The sequence below is a fragment of the Melospiza georgiana genome, chromosome 4, assembly GCF_028018845.1.
Source record: "Melospiza georgiana isolate bMelGeo1 chromosome 4, bMelGeo1.pri, whole genome shotgun sequence".
Taxonomy (NCBI): Eukaryota; Metazoa; Chordata; class Aves; order Passeriformes; family Passerellidae; genus Melospiza; species Melospiza georgiana.
This window is the reverse complement of record NC_080433.1, coordinates 9,900,125-9,919,686: the sequence shown is the minus strand read 5'-3', so window position 1 is coordinate 9,919,686 and position 19,562 is coordinate 9,900,125. Positions and strand designations below refer to the sequence as shown.

Below are 19,562 nucleotides of genomic sequence, written 5' to 3'. Positions count from 1 at the left end.
AATGGGTAAAGAACAACTCCACTTTTGAGTTTTTACTCTAACCACAAGAAAAATGTTCCTGTTCCTTTCCACCTTCCCCCAGTGCCCGCTTGAGCCTGTGCAGAAGCATCTCTCCTGCTTGGACATAAAAAGAGTGTGAAGATCCTATCAGTGAATTATTGGGCAGTTCCCTTGAGTCCTGGTTCTTTGAGACAGTCCCTGTTATTTGTCCTTGCTGCCCACCAGGGTTTCAGTGATGTTTATCTGGGGATAAGCTGGAGGCTCTTGCTGGAGTAACTCGTCATTTTGCTGCACTGCTGGCTATGACCCAGAAGTCAGCATTGGGGAAACTCCTACTGTACCATAGCAGAAGTGAGGCCATGTGTTTTAAGTGACCATCCTCGGTCTGTTTGGTCACTTTTGAACCATTTCCCTGCTCGTTTTGTGGCATTGCCATCCCCTCTGGGTGAGAGCTGTAATCTTTCCCTGTGGGCGTGCAGGGCTCCTGCTCCTGCCGGTCTTTTGCTGCCACCTTGTGACATCCTTCCACTGAAACAGGGGATTTGTTCTTGGCAAAGCCCATCTTTGCACTCAGGACTGCTTTTAGTTCGTGTTTTGGCAGCTAAGACTGGTGATGGGAATGACTCTGTAAACTGTATGTATGTTTTAGAGTTTCAAGGTGCCTTTGAGCTGGGTGGGTGGCAGCTGGAGCTCCTCCAGTGAGCTCCTCTGGCAAATTCTGCACTCATGGGAACTGCCTGCTTGCAAGGGCTTGGGAAATAAACTGTGCATGCCCTTTGATGGGATTGCTGTGGGGTTTGGTGTTCTGGGATAGCCTTGGATGCTAAAGGCACTGAAGAGAACCATTTAAAGGAATGGCTGTCATTGCCTTGTTTTAAAGGCACGAGTGCCAGAGCAGTCACGGTTAAGGTAAATTGAAAATGGAGAGCCCCTGCTGAGACTGGGGAATCCCCAGGAATCCAGCCAGGCTGATTATTAATAATTTCAATCCCCTGGAGCTGCTTGCATGTATTTTACTTTTAAGTGAAACTGTAGAGCCTGGCATGAGAAGTGGAACAATGCAATGTTGATAAAACTTGAGGAAGTTTGATGAAAATATTTCTTGACCCTGAATACAAATAGATGCACACACTCCCCATCCCTCCACTACCCAAAGGGAAATGTTTTAAAACTTTATTCAGGGATAGAGTTTTTTGTTTTCAAAGTATTGAGAGATTTGACAGAAGCCATTTGAGACTTTCATGAGTCGTCCTCCTTGGAGGTATCACAATATTTTGTATTTACAGAGTAGAAAAACATGATAAAATGTCAGATACCAGTTTGTTTAATAACAGCTTGTAGATACTGATTCAGTAGTATCCTGAACATGAGAAAAGTTTACACTGGTGGGTTTTTTTGGAGCCCAAATTCAAATTGATCATGTCCTCCAAAGACATGAGTAAGGGAGGCTTTGTGGCTGAGCTCCAAACCTGGCCTAGTCTGGTCTCTCAGCTCAGAAAAACTTTATTAAATTTGCAAAAACTTTATTATACTTGCTCTTGTGTGGGAGATTTGAGGATGACATAGGTTTTTGTGCATATAAGTCCCTTCCATGAGATAGACTTCTTCCCTTTTCTTCTTTCTGCGTTGTTCATTTATTTTCTTGCGACGTATGAGGCACTGAGGAAATGTGTAGGATGCAAAAATTCATGCAGAAAATATATCTACTTTTATGAATCTGTAGCATAACAGGCTTCTGTCTATAAAACCTTTGTGTGTGTCTGTGAAATTTGTGTTGGAATGCATCTCTTTCAGATTGACTTTTTTGACATATAAAATGATGTTTCAGGCTTGCCTTGCACAGGCTGACTCTTTATGAACTTTAAACTTAAAGCTTTTGTTCCTCTCTTTTCTAGATAGAGGAGCGAACAGAATTTTTGAATAAATCTGCTCAAAAGAGGTAAAGCAAAGAAACAGTAAGTTCTGTTCAAACAGCAGGGCTTAAGTGGATGGAATAATAATTTTTGCCTTTTTTTTTCTCCTTACTTCCTACAGTGGAATGAAGCCCACCCAGACAACAGCAGTTGTCTCCAAGATTGACAGTAGACTTGAGCAATACACTAGTGCACTTGGTGTAAGTAAATTCCAGTAAATGGATCTTGTTACTAATGGCTTTGGGGCCTTTAATCAGCCTTTGTTTTGCTGTTCAAGAATTGCAAGGGTTTTTGATCACAAACTCTTCTTTAATGTGACTTCAAGAACAAAGTGCTCGAGGCACATCTGTAACCAACATCTAGAGATGCATCTAAACAAAACCTCAGATTTAGGTCTTCCCTTTCACGCTGTAATTTACTGTTTTGTGAGCTGGCAGAAGCTTTGGGGGGTTCAGCCAGCATCTTGAGTGACAGTCACATCCCCTGCTTGGCTGGTGAGAGCCCTGTCAGCACAGAGCTGATGGTCATCCTGAGCAGAGATGACCTAGCAGCTGATTTAGGAGAACAAGGAACTGGCTCTGTGCTGCTGGCTGCCACCCCACAGTGAAATTCCTTGGCAAAGACAGAGAACCAGTTAAGCAGTGACAAAAGGGAAATCAAAATCACATTAAAATGCAGAACTTGACCCCAGGTGATTTTGACAACTGTGGCTAAGAGCCAGAACTGAGGGCTTTTTCTGTCCCCAAGGTAAAACAGGAGATTGACACCACTGTATCCAGCTGCCATCTGACTTGAAATATTTCCTTTGCTGACTTTGATTTGTCCACAAGTTGCCAAATCTGCCTTGCTTTGCAATGAGAGCGAGGCAAAGCATCACTCATACAGGTTCTTATTCTCATCCAATCAATGATATGAAAAAAGGTGCAAGAATTTTGAAAATAAGAAAGAGGAAGAGGAGGAGAATTTGGCCAGTGGTTTTAGTAACCATACAAAAGACACATTTCCCCCCCAAAACCAGCCAAAAGCTCACACCCAATTCTCCACTCTTCAAAAGAACACATTTTTAAAACCATTTTAATTGCTGAGATTTACCCCTAGAATGCTGAGGTTCTGTTGTCTGGGGCAGATGGAGCAGTCTGATGCTGAATGACAGAACAGACTTTCCCCCTGCCCTTGCAAAGGGATTCCCTAGCTCAGGCTTCCAGGAGCCACGTATAAGCTTAGATTTTAAATCCTTGGATCAGTTGTGTGCAGAGCTAAGGTTTGCCATGGCTTTTAGAAAGGTAATAAACACAAAAATAAGGGAGTGCCACTTTCACATCTGCTTGTATCAAGGGTGAAACTGCAAATCTAAAAGGTGAGAGAGTCTCAGTGGCACCTCTTGAGCTGGGTACTCATCTTTGCATGGCCAGTGCTAGAGCCACATGGAAATGCTGCATTCCCCAGGGTCAAACCACCCTGCAAATCCAGCTCTCAATGCCAAACACCAACTGGCCCCAATTTTTCCCCAGGGTGCAAAGGCTTCAAGACCTAAAGCTTCCGACCTGCACGTTCCGGCCGAGGGCGTCCGTAACATCAAGAGCATGTGGGAGAAAGGGAATGTTTTCTCATCACCTTCTGGGACAGGAACACCAAATAAGGTATGTGTTTAATTAGCCTAACAATTATAAAGAATTATGCTCTTTTTACTAAGGACCTGGCCTTGCATTCATATTCCTGTCTGCTCCTGTTGGCATCACTGGTGAAGGGTATCCCAAAGGATCCCGAAGGCCTCAGAAAGCCACAAGATGGTGGGGCTGCAATATTGAGTATAATGGAAGAATTCAGTGACCTACTGAGCTCAGTTATGAGACATTCCAGAGCCACATCAGATATCTTAGAAAAATACATCTGGGTCATTCAAGCAGAGTACAAAGAAATTCTTTGAGTAGGGCAAAATTCTTCTGGGGAGCAGAAGAGCTTTGAATAGGCAGGATAGTGATGATATTTTCTAGATAATTCATAGAAGTACTTGTGAGACCTTTATCTTTTTTGTGTAAATCCTTAAAGCAATATTTTCTTTCTATAAATTGATGTGAGTTGCTGGGCATTTATCATAGGCAAAAAGATGAGCTGTGGATTGAAGTGGGTTATTACAGATAGCAATTAAATGTTAGTAATTTGTTCTTGCATTTTAAAGATTTAATGTTTTAAATTTTAGGCCACTTCTATATTGTATATTTCTTTTGAAAAAAATTAGTTTCACAAGAGGAAAAAAAGTAGGTTTGAACTGATGTCTCTTCTATTAAGCTAAAGATTTTTGGAGTTTGGGCTAGTGGTAGAAACAGCATGTTTATGTCTGACATTTATATACTGGGGTAGCAGTAAAGTGGAGATGTTTTTGTCAGTTCATGTATACAATTTTTGAAAATAGAGGGCAGCAACACTGTGTAATTCATAGGGACAAAACTTTCAGAGCACACAGGATGTCTCTGAGCAAGCCTTAGGCTCAGTGATGACCTCTCTGTTAAACCCAGGCTTGGCTTTGCTTTTAAATCTAAACCATGGTAAACAGGGTAAAAGCCATTCTGAAAGTCTTCTGATTGAATTTTACCATTTTGCAGGAAACTGCTGGGCTGAAGGTTGGTGTCTCCAGTCGTATCAACGAGTGGTTGACCAAGACCCCAGAGGGCAACAAATCCCCTGCTCCAAAACCTTCTGTAAGTAAACTTGGAACAGCCAACTCTTCAGCAGGTGGGCTCTCTCATGGGGCAGGGGGTGCTTCCTCCGCCAGCCTTTGGAGGAGCTCTGCTTTGTGTCCTCTTGGCAGCTCACAGCCCTCTGGCTGCTGGCTCCTTGTAGCCAAAAAATGGGGAGGGGAAACAGGGCAGCTCTCACCCTAAAGCTCAGAGAAGCACTTCTCTGGTAGAGGATGATTTTATTTACTGCTAAGCCTTTATTGTGAAAGGCTTACCATTAATTTAGAAATCACCAGCCACAGACCCCAGGCTGCACACATATACTTGGAGTTTGGCCCTTGCCCTGTAAAAACCTTCCAAGTATCTTTTAAAACACAACTGAAATAATTTAGTTCTTTATGAGCCTAAGTGTAACTCCTTATGAAGGCCCTTTAGCCTGCCCATTAGTTCAGCAAGAATCAGAGCAAAAAATGCTGTTCAGGTAATAAACTGGGAATGTGGGAAACAGCAGGAAGAGGTAACTGTGTGGTGGGGAAGGGTAAAGATGAGGAACCTAAATATCCATGTTGGAGAATTGTTTGTGATGTTAATGATTCAACTTCAGGATTTTGTTAAAGAACTGATTTTTGCCTGTATCCTTGTGCAGTGTTTTTCTGCCAAGTGTTTTTCTTTTTTCACCTGCACTTTATGAAAAGTGCAGCCTGAAAAACACTCTCTCATTTCACACTCCTGTTTGTCCCGAAGAAGAGTTTGAAATTTGCAGCATTATCCACCACAGAATCTGCCTCCAGATTTTTCTCTCTTTTCTTTTAAATTGTATCTTTCAGACAATGTAAAACTAATTTCTTGTTTTTCCCTCAGCCAGCTGTTTCTATCTATGTCTTGATTTCCCTCTTTCTCAAATAGATTGTTCTTTCTTCTTTCAATGTCTCTGCTTGAAGGAACGCGCCCTCCTCCTATTCTTCTTCTTTGGGGGTCTGTTTGCTAAGTTGGTCAGGTAAACCTGTTTATCATTGACTATGAAGGTTTATGTGCATCTATAATGTGTGATTTGTACTTTTTTTTTAGTCAGGATAAATGAAAGGGAAGGCTAGAATTTCTTATTTAGCAAAGAACTTCTCACTCTCGTCACATTCCACCAAAGTAATGAAATGTTCAAAGTTTTGGTGACCAACAGGATTCTTGTGGGTTTTGGAAAAATATTAAATTCAAGGCAGAGCAAATATTTCAGTTTTACAGTGAACCAAAGTCACAGATCCCAAGTTATTTCAGGACTATGTAAGTGGATTTGTGATGATGTCCCCTGCAAATGGCTTTGTGATAAGGTCAAAATTGCTTTCTTCCTTCTTCTATTATGATTGAACTGCCTTTTTAAGAAGCAGAATTGGCTTCAAATTTTAATGATCAGCAACCCTGTGTGGCTGCAAATTATGATCAGTTCTAAGGGTCTCTGCTGGGTGCAAAAATCCCTTGCAGGAATCTTATTTCTGTTCATCACTGAGCATTTCACAGGTGGAAATTCTCATGTGCAGAAAATTTACCTCCCAGTGGATGGGCAGTATAAAACCTGCAGGACCTGAATACTTCCTGAAAAGGAGATTAATTATGTGCAAAATTGTTTGAGTCTCTTGTTTGCCATGCACAGAGGTGGAATCAATCCAGCTGCCCAGCAGTTTTCATTTTCATTTGCAGCCCTCCTTTCCCCCAAGAAGCTAATTGACATTTTTATAGTATTTTGATTAAAGTTGCAATAATACACTCATTTTCAGAGATTACTACTATTCTTTAATCACTTTACCTCATCTAGGTTTTTTTGCTTGTTTTTTTGGGGTTTTCTTTTGTTTTTTGTTTTTCTTATAGGCTAGTGATTGGCACGTCCTAAGGCTGCAAAGGATGCAATGGAAATGGAAATTTGAATGGATATGAAGGATTATAGTGATAAGTGCTGAAATCTGTATTTAAAGATGTAGAGCAAGATCTGCTCTTCTGTTGTATTAAAACTCAAAATCTGTATTTACATAATTTTTTAAATAAAATATTTTTATTTTGACCTGAAATAACCAAGAAAAGCTACTTTTGAATTCCTCCCTAGCAGAAATACTTTCCCTGAAAAAATGTGGGGTTTTTTTCCTGCAAAAAATTTGATTTTTTTTTTGTAAAAATGTGAGGGTGCAGTAACTCTTCACTGTACTCCCTAAGTTGAACATACTGAGTTAAGACCAGTCTGTGCCATATAATATAAATGCATCAGGATTGTTTTTTGTCTTAAAACATGGATATGTGTGGAGTTATTTTGTGAAATATAATCCTTTATAACTGATAGACAATGTAATGTTTACCTCTGGTGGATGTTCCTCAATTTCTCTCGTGAGGAAGTGACATTTTAACTTTTTCTTAACAAGTGAAAATATACCTGAACTAATGTTGGTTTCTGTTCTCTGACATTAAAAATACAGGATTTAAGACCAGGAGATGTCTCTGGCAAACGTAATCTCTGGGAGAAGCAGTCAGTGGAGAAGCCAGGTGCTGCTTCTAAGGTAATAACACTTCTGGGTAGTGTTTACAGGATTTGAGTTACTAACCCATCTTTTTATCTATAAAAGAAAGCACAATGAGGTTCAGAAAGCAGTGTATCACTTTCATATTCATGGTTTGTAGAGCTGTGTTATGTGTAGATATCTGGATTTTATTGTTCCTGTTATAAATAGCAATTTTCTGCTATATGGGATATTAATAATGTGTTTTTTCTTTTTCAAACAGGTATCAGCTACAGGGAAAAAATCAGAGACTAATGGTAAGTAATGCCATAATCATATATTCCACCTCTTTCTATAGTTTAATGCATATTATTACATATATATAATATAATCATGTTATGTATGTAATGTTAACATACATACACTGTTTAATATACTGTATTTTAAAATAATAGAAATTTAATAAAATAATTAAAGTAAATTTTATGTATTCAAATATCAATATTAAGGTATTAATATTTAAATATGTAATAATTAAATTAATTTAATAATTAATTTAATTTAATAGCAAATCATTACTATTGATATATTATAAATATATTTAATAAAATTATAATGTAGTTGATGGTGTACATATAATAATACAATGCAAACATTGTAATACCTATTATTATACAGAAACATTGCCACATTTTTGCATAGGTGTACCTGTGTTTTAAAATTCTGCAGCTGTTCATGTTGATGCAGAAACCCCTTTTTGCCTTTGCCTTTCAAAAACTCCATTAAAATATCATTGAAACACGAATGGTTGAGAAACTGCTTTTGCTGGAGCTGTGCACTGGTGTCTTTTCAGGGCAAAAATAGTTGTGCTATTTTCATTTTGAAACCACTGGCTGGTGAAACACGACCTAGTTTTACAGAAAGAAATTGGCAAAATATCCCTCATATTTTTTTATTTTTAATTTTAAATTTTATTTAATATGTACTTAATTTTTTTTTATTTTTCATTTTAAAGCACTCCAAATAAAGCAAATTAAAGTAATTGTATGGCTAAGAACAGTGGGGAAGAATGGAAGTTCACTGACCAATTTAATGGCTTTAAGGATGCTTTGCAGCATCCCTCGATTCTTTGCTAAGAGTGAAATGATCAAATAGAGAAAAACTCTTGATTTTCTATACTTCAATGTGTGCCCACACATTTTTAGTGGTTTTATGTAAAGCCAGATGTATGGTGCACCAGTGAACTTTTATTTTTGGTTGAGAGTTGTCCAAAGCAGAATTGTTTTGTTCCTCTTGTCCTTTTCTAACCAAAGTGTCAGGAGAGGGGTTTTTGGGCTGTTTTCCACCCACAGAAGCAGTCCCAGCGCAGGGGTTTGGACAATGCTGAGTCTCTCCTCAGAGGCTGAAATCCTGATTTTTGTCCACCTGGAAATCACCCCAATACAGCAGCAGAGCAGCACCCAGCTGTGTCCTGCCTTTTTACATGTTATCCTAGAGAACTGTGCCCTTTCTGTTCTAGGGATATGTCTGGGTTATTTCAAGCCATATTTAATCTGTCTCTTTCTCAGCAGGTGTGAGACAAGAACCCTAGAAGGCCACTAAAGACGCTGGACCAATCAGTTTGGGGGAAAAAACAAAAAAGGAAAAAGTGCTAAATTGTTCTTTTTATATTTATGTTTACTTACCAAAATGTCTCTTTTTTTTGCATTATCCCAGTTAAAACCATGTATATTAGCACTGTATTTAATAATCAGTCTAGACATTCATCAGAATAGTACTGCCTTTGCACAAGAGCCTTTATTCCTAAAGAAACCCATGCTGTGAAATATATAGACTCTCCTACTGAAAGTCATAAATATGTATCTGAACAGTGATTTCAGCTGGCGTTAGAGGCCGACCCAAAACACATGTAAAGTGAAATTGCTTGGGAAAGGTGTGCAGTAAACCTATGAAACCAATGGTTACTTTTGTAATACAGAAGTCTTTTTCTTTCTGCACTTTAGACTAAGGCATGGAAGAAATATCTTTAGTTGACAATGTAATATTTTCTGTAAGTTGCCCATGTCATGAGAAATACTGCATCAATAACGTGTTTTAATTTTTTTTTGTTTTATACTTTTTTTTAAGTATCAATTTTTCCATTCTAGTTTAAGTTAATACCTAAATTTGGATGATTATGTTAGCTGACAGCGGTACTGATATTTCTTTTTGTTGTTAGTGACTAGTAATTGAATGCAATCTAGAATATATATACACACATAGCTTTACAAAGTTTAGCCTAAAGGCACTACTAATGGTAGAATGCTTTAATATGTGCTAGAGTATTATATTTAGCAATAAACATACATAATTAGCCAATATCACAGCTTAAAAAAAATAAAGACAAAATCACACACTTTTCTATAGTAAGATTTCATAATTGTCATTAGAGGTATGGTGAGATAAGTATTAAAAAAATTTAAATGTCAGTTGCCCAGTAATGGGTAATTAAAAAGAAAGTATAATTTTTAAAAGAGGAAAAGGTAAGGGTATAGTGGGTCAAAAATAGGTCACTTGTATAAAACGTTGTAGTTTAATTTATATAAAACTACCATAATTAAAAAGAAAAAAAATGTTAACAGAGTTGGAGCTTGTTTCAAATGACTGTACACTAAATCTTGCCATCCATCGGTGCCCTACACCAGGTCCAGGGAAAATGAAGTAAACCTCTATCTTTGTCATGCTTCTTTTTACCTCTCTCCCCTGAATATCCTATTGACAGATGTTTTCATTTGTACATCGTAAACACATGGCTTTAGGACTGGTTTGGATTTACATGCCCTGCAGTTTAGCATTTTCATCCTACAGTGTATGGGTGGCATAAACTGAGCAACTCAGGCAGCACCTGAGCACATTGATAACAGCTTTGTTGTGCACCAGAACCCCCAGGAGCTCCCTTATCACCACTTCCATCTCTTACAGCCCCTGGCTTCTTCCTAAAGAAGTGTAAATTCCTATTCCAACCCAAAGCTGGGCTCCCCTGCCTGGCTGAAACACCTTGTTTACATCTAGGGATGCACAAAGTTATCTGTAGGGGGTGAGACTGTGCCTGACATTGCCTGTGGGTTGTCGTGGTTTTTGTTTGGGGGTTTTGTAAACACTCCTCTGAGTCTTTCAAATGCATCTGATAGCTGCAATAAAAACCATTTGTTCAACCAATGTATTCTGAAACTGCATCTGCAATAAATGGAATATTTCCATCAGCAGCCCCTTTTGTTAATGAGCTGGAATGGAGCAGTTGTTGTGAGTGGGGTAGGAATTGTGCTGAGTCCCTGTGAGATAAGGTGAAGAACTCCTAGGGATGTCACTCCTGATGCCACAAACCAGCTTGGATTTGGCCTAGCAAAATCTGAAAAAAAAAAAATTTTGAATATGAAAATACTTGAATTTGAATATATTTTTAGAGCAATTAACTGTGAGTCTGTCTCAGGGTTTGCTTTGGTGATTTTTAAGAAAAATTTTTTTCTGTGCTTTCCTTAGATAAAGCCAGCTTGTGTCTGAGTGTAATGTCCTGGATGCTGCCAGCAGAGCTGCAAAAATCTCAGTTCATGTTTGAGACTCCCAGTCTGGTGTTGGAGGCAGCCCTTGTGTTCAGCTGGCTGGGTTTTACTGTGAGTTATCCCTGCCCATGATGCTGCCTTCAGCTTTCCCCAGGAAACACACAGGAGCTCAATTTCTGGGTGTTCAGAGGAAGGGTTGTGTGAGGAAACCTTTGTTCTTTAGGTCCTTCCTAGACCTCAACCTTGTTTTGAAGAATAAGCCACAAACTGATCTGTATGTCCTAGTACAGAAATTATAGAAACTTATTTCTATCTGTATTTAAATTTGTAAAACCCCAGACTTTAGAAAAACTGTATAAAACAATTTAAGGACCACACTGATCAACTTTTGTGGTTGATAAACTTTATTCATATAAAAATTTAAAGCATTAGAAATACTCTATGAAAATCACAAATATATTAAAAAAGCAATGTAATTAGAGCATTCTTTGGCAGTGACTCATGAGCCAGTATGACTGACTACACTGGAAGTAGCATATAAAAAGTTCATGTAAGTCTCTGGTTTTTTGTTAAGTATGTCTCTAATTACCCAGATAAAAAGGAAGGAAAAGGAAAAGGCATTGTCTTTTTACTACTAATCAAGTTAAGCATCTTTACAAAAACCCCACCCTTATTGCTGCATTCTTATATCAGTTAGTGGTCTCCTCCTTAAAAAAAAGGAGGAAAAAATAACTGCTCACAACAATTATCAGGTACAAAAGAAGAAATTAAGATGAAGCTGCAGAGCACATCTAATCTGGAAGGAGGTAAATGGAGGTCCTGCAGGAACCACCTGCATTTAATACTCTGCTTTGAATGGGTAGTCCTTGTGGTTGACAGCTCTGAAAAGAGAAAGACAAGACATTATTCAAACACTGAAGAAAGGATCCTGAGCAGCATTTCCCTTTGCAGCCTCCCTCCCCAAATGCCAATGCACTCTGCAGGTGTAATCAAACTGAACACAGGCCTGGAGAAAGCCCCTGGAACACCAACATGCTGGAGGGAACACTCCAAATGAATCTCCCTCATGAAGATCCAGGACATGCCTCATTCAAGTTTAAAGTTTTGGTTTTGGTCATGTATGTTTTCAAGATGGGGTGTGTGAAAATACAGGCAGAAATAGGACAAATGGATAGTAAGGATAATAAGGAACGTACTGGGTCACTGGAACTGCCCTCCAGTTCCTGTTAAAGCTGAGGATGACATCCATCTCCTTTTTGGACAGTTCAAAATCAAATACCTAGCAGGAAAAGAGAGAAAAAAAAAAAGCTCCTTTTAGTTAGGTTTGTAAGTAATTAGCTCCTAAGTGTGCTTCATGCACTTAGGACTTGAGGCAGGAATGCATTAAGCACAGTTAAGCAATCCTCTTATTTCTCAGGCAAATAAGAACCCTGGAAGTCATCAAGACAGTCCTTTTGTTTCTGAGCTGCTGCTCATACCAAAGTCTTACATTTCTGGGTGGCTGAATTCCAACACTGCTGCACTTTGGGTTGTAATGCACACAAAGACTTTATGTGCTCAGGATGTGTCACAAATACTGAACTGGAGGTAAAATTTCTGCTCCCAGAGAGGGCTACTGGGTATCAACTGCAAATAGTTGCCTCACAGGTCATCATCTGAAGAGTTATTGATAGGGGTTCATGGGAAAAATAATCTACAAACCCTGTCACCATGGATTGAAAGCAATACAGAGGTGTTATATAAGATGCCACACCTTATGAGCAAACATCCAGCTAAACTTCAAACTTCAGTGCCAAGGGGAGCCACAGCCTCACAGTGAGACAAACTCTAACAGGTCTGGTGTTTGTTCTCAGCTTTTCCTTTACACCCTAAAGACTTGTTAACCTTTTCCCCAAGGGCAAGTCCAAACCTGGGGCAGCCCTGGTGTAATCCATTTCTCTCCCAGCAGGTACAAAATGCTTCTCCCCAGGTTTTCAAATCTCAGTATGCCCATTCCAGTGCCTCAGGTGCTGCTTGGAAACACAGAGGGGCTCTGGGTGTGGGTGCCCATCCTGCACAAAACCAGGCAGCAGCATTTCCCAAGGGAATTTCACCTTCATGTTCTCCTCAACACGGTGAGGTTTGTCAGACTTGGGAATGACAATGATGTCTCTTTGCACCAGAAAGCGGATCAGCACCTAGGGAAGAACAAGGAGCATGAACACTGAGGTCCCAGGAAATCTATGCAAACACATTTTGTGGATTTTATTTTCTTTTAATCTACAATTTATTTTTCACTCTTTGGAAGATTGCCACGTTGCACACAGGATTTTGATATGCCAGGATTTGCTCATGTATTTGACAGAAGACTGGAAAACCATATTTTCTTCTAGCCTATGTTGTTTCTACATTGTGGCTTTTGCAGGATTTGTTTTGGTTTTGTTTAGGGTGGTAGCAAGGGGAGAAAAATGATGATGCTCTGGCTTGTATTATGTGAGTGCTCAGATTCAATGAGCATAATGACACCACAGATTATTTTGGGCTCACAGGTAAGTACTCACAAAGGTTCAGCTTTTGGAAGTCCATAAAAAGAAAAACATATTTATAGAATTTAAAAGTTCCCCCTCCAAAAACCCAACTGTTGCATTCATGTTTTCATCAAGCTCTGCCTTAAAATATGAATGCATGTGAACATGGGGCTTTGTTTGAAGTGCAAGTTCTGCACACCCCAGACAACAACTAATTTGTGTGACTAGCAAACTAATAGAAAGAAAAAATTCTTAAATAATCAAGCAATAATTCCTTGTGAACACAAGCAGATTGGAAGCAATCAAATATGTCTCCAAATTACAGTACTCTTCTGAAGAATAAATTAGCTGGAGAAAGGTATAAAAATTTAGGAAGGTGAACACCTGAGGTAAGCATATGCCATTCCTGATCAGTCCAACCCAAAAGCTGGCACTCAAGACCTCCTTGAAAATTAGCTGATAATTTTTATGAATGCTCTTAAGAACTTGGGCAGAATGAAGAGTCATTAATTTGACTCTTCATATCTGAAGAGTCATACATTATAATGTATATCTCTAGAGAAAGTAGCATCTGCTGGGACTGGCTTGTAAAATATCCAAGGAGGAGCAATGGTTTGCTCTGACACCTTACCTGGGCGGGGCTTTTGTGATGTCTGGCTGCAATGTCTTTAATCTTGGGGTCATCCATAAGTGTGGGCTCCCCTGGTTTAGCCCTGTTAAAAAACAGAGACGGTGGCAGTAGAAAGGTGATGGCTTCCCTGTAGGAGCCTTACATCATGTGATAATCTGCATCAAGACAACAGAACTTCTCATTTTAACTGTATCATTTACCTAATTCAATAGTAATAATGATAATAATAATAATGATAATTATTATAATAATAACAATAATAACAATATAACCTCCCTAGTTCAACTGCAGTGTTTTGTGTTCAGAAAGGCTGCAGAGCTCTCTTACCACGGGCGGTTAGGAGAGCCCAGGGGGCTGTAGGCTGTCACAGCAATCCCTTTGGATTTACAGTACTTGACCAGCTTCTCCTGGGTCAGGTATGGGTGGCATTCCACCTGCAAGCACAGAAAGATGGTTGATGAAAGAGGCAGACCTTGCTGAGATGCAGAGCATCACATTTTAAATCCTCTTGGGTCAAAGAAAATGTGAAGACTTGACTTCCAGTATCATGATTCAAATCCATCTTATAAAACAGTTATTAAAGTCACAGTATCTAGAGGATAGAGCTTTCTCATGTATTACCCACAGAAAGCAAAAAATAGATGAGAACAGTGTTATCTGTGGAATCTGAGCAATGAGCCTTCCTGGACTACTGCAAGGGCAGGATTGCACCGTCAGAGGGGCAGCTCAGAATGCCTCAAGTTTATTCTCTGCTCTGATGCACCCAACCTCTCCTTGCCTCAAGGAGCCTCTCATTCCTGAAGAAGCTTGGGGAGGTGATCTGAGCAAACCTAAGGAAGCAAGCTCAGTTTGCAAACAGATGTTTGGATAAAACATCCTGAAAGCAGCAGGAGCTCCATGGGGATGTGCGGCTCAACTGCCGCAAGCCATGGCATGGCCACAGGGCTGTGTCTGTGCTCCTCACGTGGCCCTGTGCACACACACAGCTGTCTCTAACACTGGGGCTTCACCACCAGGCATGGTGACGTGAAAAACGTGTACAGTGGTTAACTTACACCTGAGCTGGTGTGGGGATTCCCCTGGGTACTCCCCATCTGGAAGAGATGGGCGTTCAGCACCCTCAGCTGCGTGCAGAGTGTTTTGGAAATGGAAGAAAATCAGAAGATCCCTAAGCTGCTGCTGTCCTGTGATTACATTCATGACGTATGAGGTGAGAATTTGTTATGCAATTGTACTCTTCAACCTCCTTTCCATAATGAAGTTGAGTGGTTTATTTTGAAATTATTTTGAAGTTGAGTGGTTTATTCATTATGATGTTGAAAAATTAGTAAGTCCTGTGCATCCCTGTATAGTCCCGTGCTGGTGCAGAAACTCCCAGTGGGGATTTTGCTGAATATATTTAATATTATTCCAAATATATATTATTTATATATCTAAAGAGATATTTTAATATAATATATTATTATATTATATATATTATTTATAAATACATATTATATACAATTTATAGAATATGTATATTATATATTATATGAATTTAGGTATACTCTGATTATATACACACACATATATATTCTAAATAGATTTAGGAATGCTTTTAAGTGGAAGGTCCCAGCCTCATGGAAAGGGGATCTAGGCAATCCTCAAAGTATGGATTCCAATCCTAATCCATTCCATGATTCCAACCCTAATCCATTCTATGATTCCAGACTGCAAGGTTAGCTGAGGAAGGAAAAGAAAATTCTCACCTGGTTCATTACAGGCTTGTGTTTCAGTCCTGGTTTGTTCAAGATTCTTTCAATCTGCTCATGGTTGAAGTTGGAGACTCCAATGGCTTTTACCAGGCCGGCATCCACCAGCTCCTCCATGGCCTGGTGAGTAAGGACAACCAAGGTGGGTGTGAGCTGGTGGTATTGCTGTCAAACTGCATTATTTTATTTCTCTCAAGCTTGTGGCAAATGAACAAACAACTCTAGATTAGATTACATAGAAGTATCTCAGTTCATAAAATAGAATCCTAACTGTATGAATGCCCAGTAAATTAGCAGCCACACCTAGATTAATCTGAAAGGTTGGTTCTACCATTGTGTGTATCCAAATGTTTTAGGAACAGTAACTAGAGTGCTGATAGCTTCCTTCTCTTTAGCCTTACTAAAACCAGCCCCTTCTTGCTCCCCAAAACAAGAGATACAAGCTGGTTGAAATACAATTTCGTGTGGCTGTCCTTCACACCCAAACATATCCCTTAATTTAATTTTGCCCACAAATCTCTGCTCCATCTTTAGAGCTGAGACTTTCTCTGAAGAGAAAATAGTGACTTACCTCCCAGGTGTCCAGGAAATCTGTGTCACTGGGAACACTGTGCCCCTTGTCATCCAGGGGATGCAGCTCTTCACCAGCCTGTTAAAGCAGATAATACACAGACTTTTTAAAGTGTTTGATTTCCTACAGTGTGCCAGCACTTTGGACTCCATTTACAGCGAGTTAGCAGGTTGTTTAAACATCTTGCATAACTAAAAATGATGCTTGTCCATCAATATTCTCTTTTGGATGAAGGCCATATTTTGCAAAATGAGTCCCTGCATGCAAAGAGTGTGAGGATTAGTAATAATTATGTAACTTTGGCAGGCCTGGAGAGGGGACTGACACTGCACAGCCCCTTTATTCTAGTTTTTTATTTATTTCACACAGATGTAGACTGGGGGAAGAAACACATTCCTTCTGTGCTACACTTCATTTTTCACTGCTGGTTACTTCAGGCCAAGCCAACATCCCTAAAAATCAAGGTGTTCATGCTATAACCTGTGCTGGTTACCAGAGGACCCAGGGTGCTCACATCCACACCTCATTCCAAAAGGCATGAAAAGCCAGACCCCTGTGATAAAACACACTTAATTCTTGCTACTGCAGGGATCAAATGAACCCCAAATCCCAGGTGTGTGACGAAGATGGCCCCAGCAAAGATGAGAGAACTCAGTGTGTTTGTGGGCAGGAAAGGAGGAAAGGTGTGGAGAGCAGGAGTACCTTGAATCCCATGGGGAAGTGCATCAGGTAGAGGTCCAGGTAGTCCAGCTGGAGGGCAGCAAGGCTCTTCTGGAACCCTACCTTCACCAGGGACTTCTCATGGAAGGTGTTCCACAGCTGAGGGAAGAGAACAAGCCCAACTGTCCTGACTGTCACTTTACTGTCACTTGACAGGGCAGACCAGAGCACAGAAGCTTCTCACTTGGAGGTGGGAGGAAAACTCCTTCCCCACTGAAGTCAGTGCATGCTGAAGATGAGGATGTGGCATTTCACTGTTAAAGGCAGACCCCAAAGCCAACTGTAATGAAGGTGGAGTCAGGATTCCCACTTATGAGAAAATATTCTTAGGTATAAATATAAAAATCTGGCATCGGACGCAGCAAAGATGTCAGTGTTACAGTTATTTTTTTCAGCCTAAATTTTGACTATTGAACAGCTCATAGATACCTTCATTCTGTCCCTTTTAGCTGGGACAGAAAAGAGGAGAGAATGGAGAATGGTTGTCAATTTTACTTCATTTTCAAAATCAAAATTCAAGTAGTTTAATTAGAAGAGCAAGTATTATTAAAAGAAACCATGTTCTTTAACAAAAACAAAGTTCAACATGAGAAGTCTTAGTTATACTCTTATATACTTAGTTACATAAAGTTTTCTGGTTTTGCTGGTGAAAACCCCCAAATTTTTTAGCTGAACTGTTCTTTTTGTTAAGAAGAACATCTGGGACAAGTGAATGAGATAAGGAACAAAGAAGACACCTAAAAAATACTTTGATTTCTGCTCCCTTTCAGAGCAGAAATCAAAGTATTTTATTTCAAATTTTTCATTTGAAATTTCAAATTTTTCGTTTGAAATCTCTGTTATGTACCATTTGTACATAACAGAAATTTCAAATGTCTTGCTTAGCACTGATGAATCCAGACAACCATCTTGCCCTTTTTTTAATCTTACTTTTTCCCCCCTTATCTTGGGTGTGTCCAACTGAACATCCGGTACAATTGACTTAATCGATGTCAGGAAATTATTGGATAATCAATAGCCGTGATATCTTTCCTAAGTTCTCAGCAGTTCCTGATAAAGCTGAGTCCAAATTGCAAATATAGGATGAGATGCAAATACACAACAAGAAAACCATGAAGTGAATGTCAGAGGAGGGAATAGGTCCCTATGTGACTTTACAGCTACAACAAGGGTTTCTCTGCAAGAAAAACTAAATGCCCCAATAATCCTGCATCCTTGTACCTTAGTGACAATGAAGAGGTCTCCCCGTTTCACAGCTCCCTCCTTGATCTTCTGCTGCACCGCGTTCCCGATTTCATTCTCGTTCTGGTAGAAGTAGGCGCAGTCGAAGTGGCGGTAGCCGGCATCGATGGCAAACTTCACCACCTCTTCCACCTTTCCCGGAGGAGCCTGGGGGCAAAGAGCAGCCAGCCATGAGCTCTGCCATGTCCTCCTGGCAGTGACATCTCACTGCCCCCCTTTCCAGCTGCTTCTGGGGTTTGCTCATCACCTGCATTTCATTGAAACGCGATGGGGTTTCCAGGCGCAGCGGCGTTTCTGCAGGAAGGGGTTTATTTCTGCAAGACCTCCAGCTCTGCCGCTGCCAGCAGCGCAGCCCGCACTGTCATTTCCCCTCTTTGCTCACCGTGTTGCCCAAGCAGTTTCGCCATTTCACCTTCCCCGAATCCTCCCGGCCAGGGCGGGTCCGTGCCCCGACCCCAGCTCCGACCTCGACCCCATCGCGGGGCTGCGGGCGCTGCCGCTCGCTCTTTTTGCTCCGTTTCTTTCTTTCATTCTACACCTCCTTCCACCTTCCCCAGCCCCTAACTTCTATTTTTTTCTGCCTTTCCCCCCTCGCCCGTTGCTCCCCGCTGCCCCCCCTTGCCTGGCATCCCGCCCGGTTACACAAGCGGCCGCCATCGGCCCACGCAGGGCACGGATCCCGCTCTTGGAGGGCTGCTTCCTTCTCGGTTTTATTGTTTTTATCTTCATTTCGGCATCTCCCGCCGCATCCCCACCCTGCCTCCCTCCTGCGCCGGTACCTGCCAGGTGCCCAGCCCCAGGGCGGGGATCTTCATCTTGTTGCTGAGCTCCACGCAGGGGATGGCCATGGTGCCGCTGTCCGTCTGTCCGTCCGTCGCTCGGAGCCGCTATAAGCACCGGAGCCGGCCCGGCCCCGCCTCGTCCCTCCCCGCCTCGTCACCGGCCGCACACACGGGATGGGATGGGATGGGATGCCCGAGAGCCTCTGAGGCTGCAGGGAGGCTCGGGGATGATTTAGCTATTTGTTGGAAATGAGGAAACCCAGAGCAAAATGTCTCAGCAAAAAACCCAGAGCAAAACGTCTCAGCAAATCCAGAGCAAAAGTCTCAGCAAACCCAAAACAAATGTTTCAGCAAACCCAGAGCAAAATGTCTCAGCAAAAAACCCAGAGCAAAACGTCTCAGCAAATCCAGAGCAAAAGTCTCAGCAAACCCAAAACAAATGTCTCAGCAAACCCAGAGCAAAATGTGTCAGCAGCCGAGCTGGCGCGCTTTGCACGCGTTCTGCTGCAAAGAATCAGCACCCCTGGAAGGTCTCAAAAGGTGTGTGGATGTGGCACTTGGGTGTCACTCTTGTGCTGAGAATGGCACAGGAACAGGCAGTGTTGTAGAAAGCAAAGAAGGCTTATTCGAGAGAGCCGCGTGGTTTTTATAGAGTGGTACGATGCATTCTATTTAATTGGCTAGGTAACAAAAACACCTTCCTCGCTGTCCTTGAGAAGAACAAAAAGATGAAGTAGAAAAACACCACCTG

General features: G+C 40.8%; 2 protein-coding genes across 7 annotated transcripts in view; one reads left to right on the top strand and one right to left on the bottom strand.

Moving 5' to 3' along the window:
- The window catches only part of CALD1 (caldesmon 1), a 162,172-nt gene extending 151,905 nt beyond the window's left edge, over positions 1 to 10,267 (top strand). For 3 of the 6 annotated variants that reach the window (XM_058022072.1, XM_058022073.1, XM_058022075.1), the window contains 7 exons: positions 1,896 to 1,939; positions 2,035 to 2,113; positions 3,425 to 3,553; positions 4,517 to 4,612; positions 7,048 to 7,128; positions 7,352 to 7,385; positions 8,637 to 10,267. In XM_058022072.1, coding sequence (XP_057878055.1) covers positions 1,896 to 1,939; positions 2,035 to 2,113; positions 3,425 to 3,553; positions 4,517 to 4,612; positions 7,048 to 7,128; positions 7,352 to 7,385; positions 8,637 to 8,659 — 486 coding nt within the window. In that variant the 3' untranslated portion in view covers positions 8,660 to 10,267. Of the gene's footprint in view, positions 1 to 1,895; positions 1,940 to 2,034; positions 2,114 to 3,424; positions 3,554 to 4,516; positions 4,613 to 5,497; positions 5,589 to 7,047; positions 7,132 to 7,351; positions 7,386 to 8,636 lie in introns of those variants that run through there. The other 3 variants (XM_058022074.1, XM_058022076.1, XM_058022077.1) reach the window with 3 other exon arrangements.
- Positions 10,268 to 11,006: 739 nt separating this feature from the next.
- On the bottom strand, positions 11,007 to 19,033 carry LOC131082301 (aldo-keto reductase family 1 member B7-like). Its single transcript, XM_058022080.1, has 10 exons — positions 18,809 to 19,033; positions 18,009 to 18,176; positions 16,770 to 16,886; positions 16,068 to 16,145; positions 15,494 to 15,616; positions 14,073 to 14,179; positions 13,746 to 13,827; positions 12,701 to 12,784; positions 11,804 to 11,886; positions 11,007 to 11,488 (listed from the first exon to the last, which is right to left on the bottom strand). The coding sequence occupies exons 1-10, from the start codon at positions 18,875 to 18,877 to the stop codon at positions 11,446 to 11,448; spliced, it is 954 nt and encodes a 317-aa protein (XP_057878063.1). The 5' UTR covers positions 18,878 to 19,033; the 3' UTR covers positions 11,007 to 11,445.
- Positions 19,034 to 19,562: the final 529 nt, after the last annotated feature.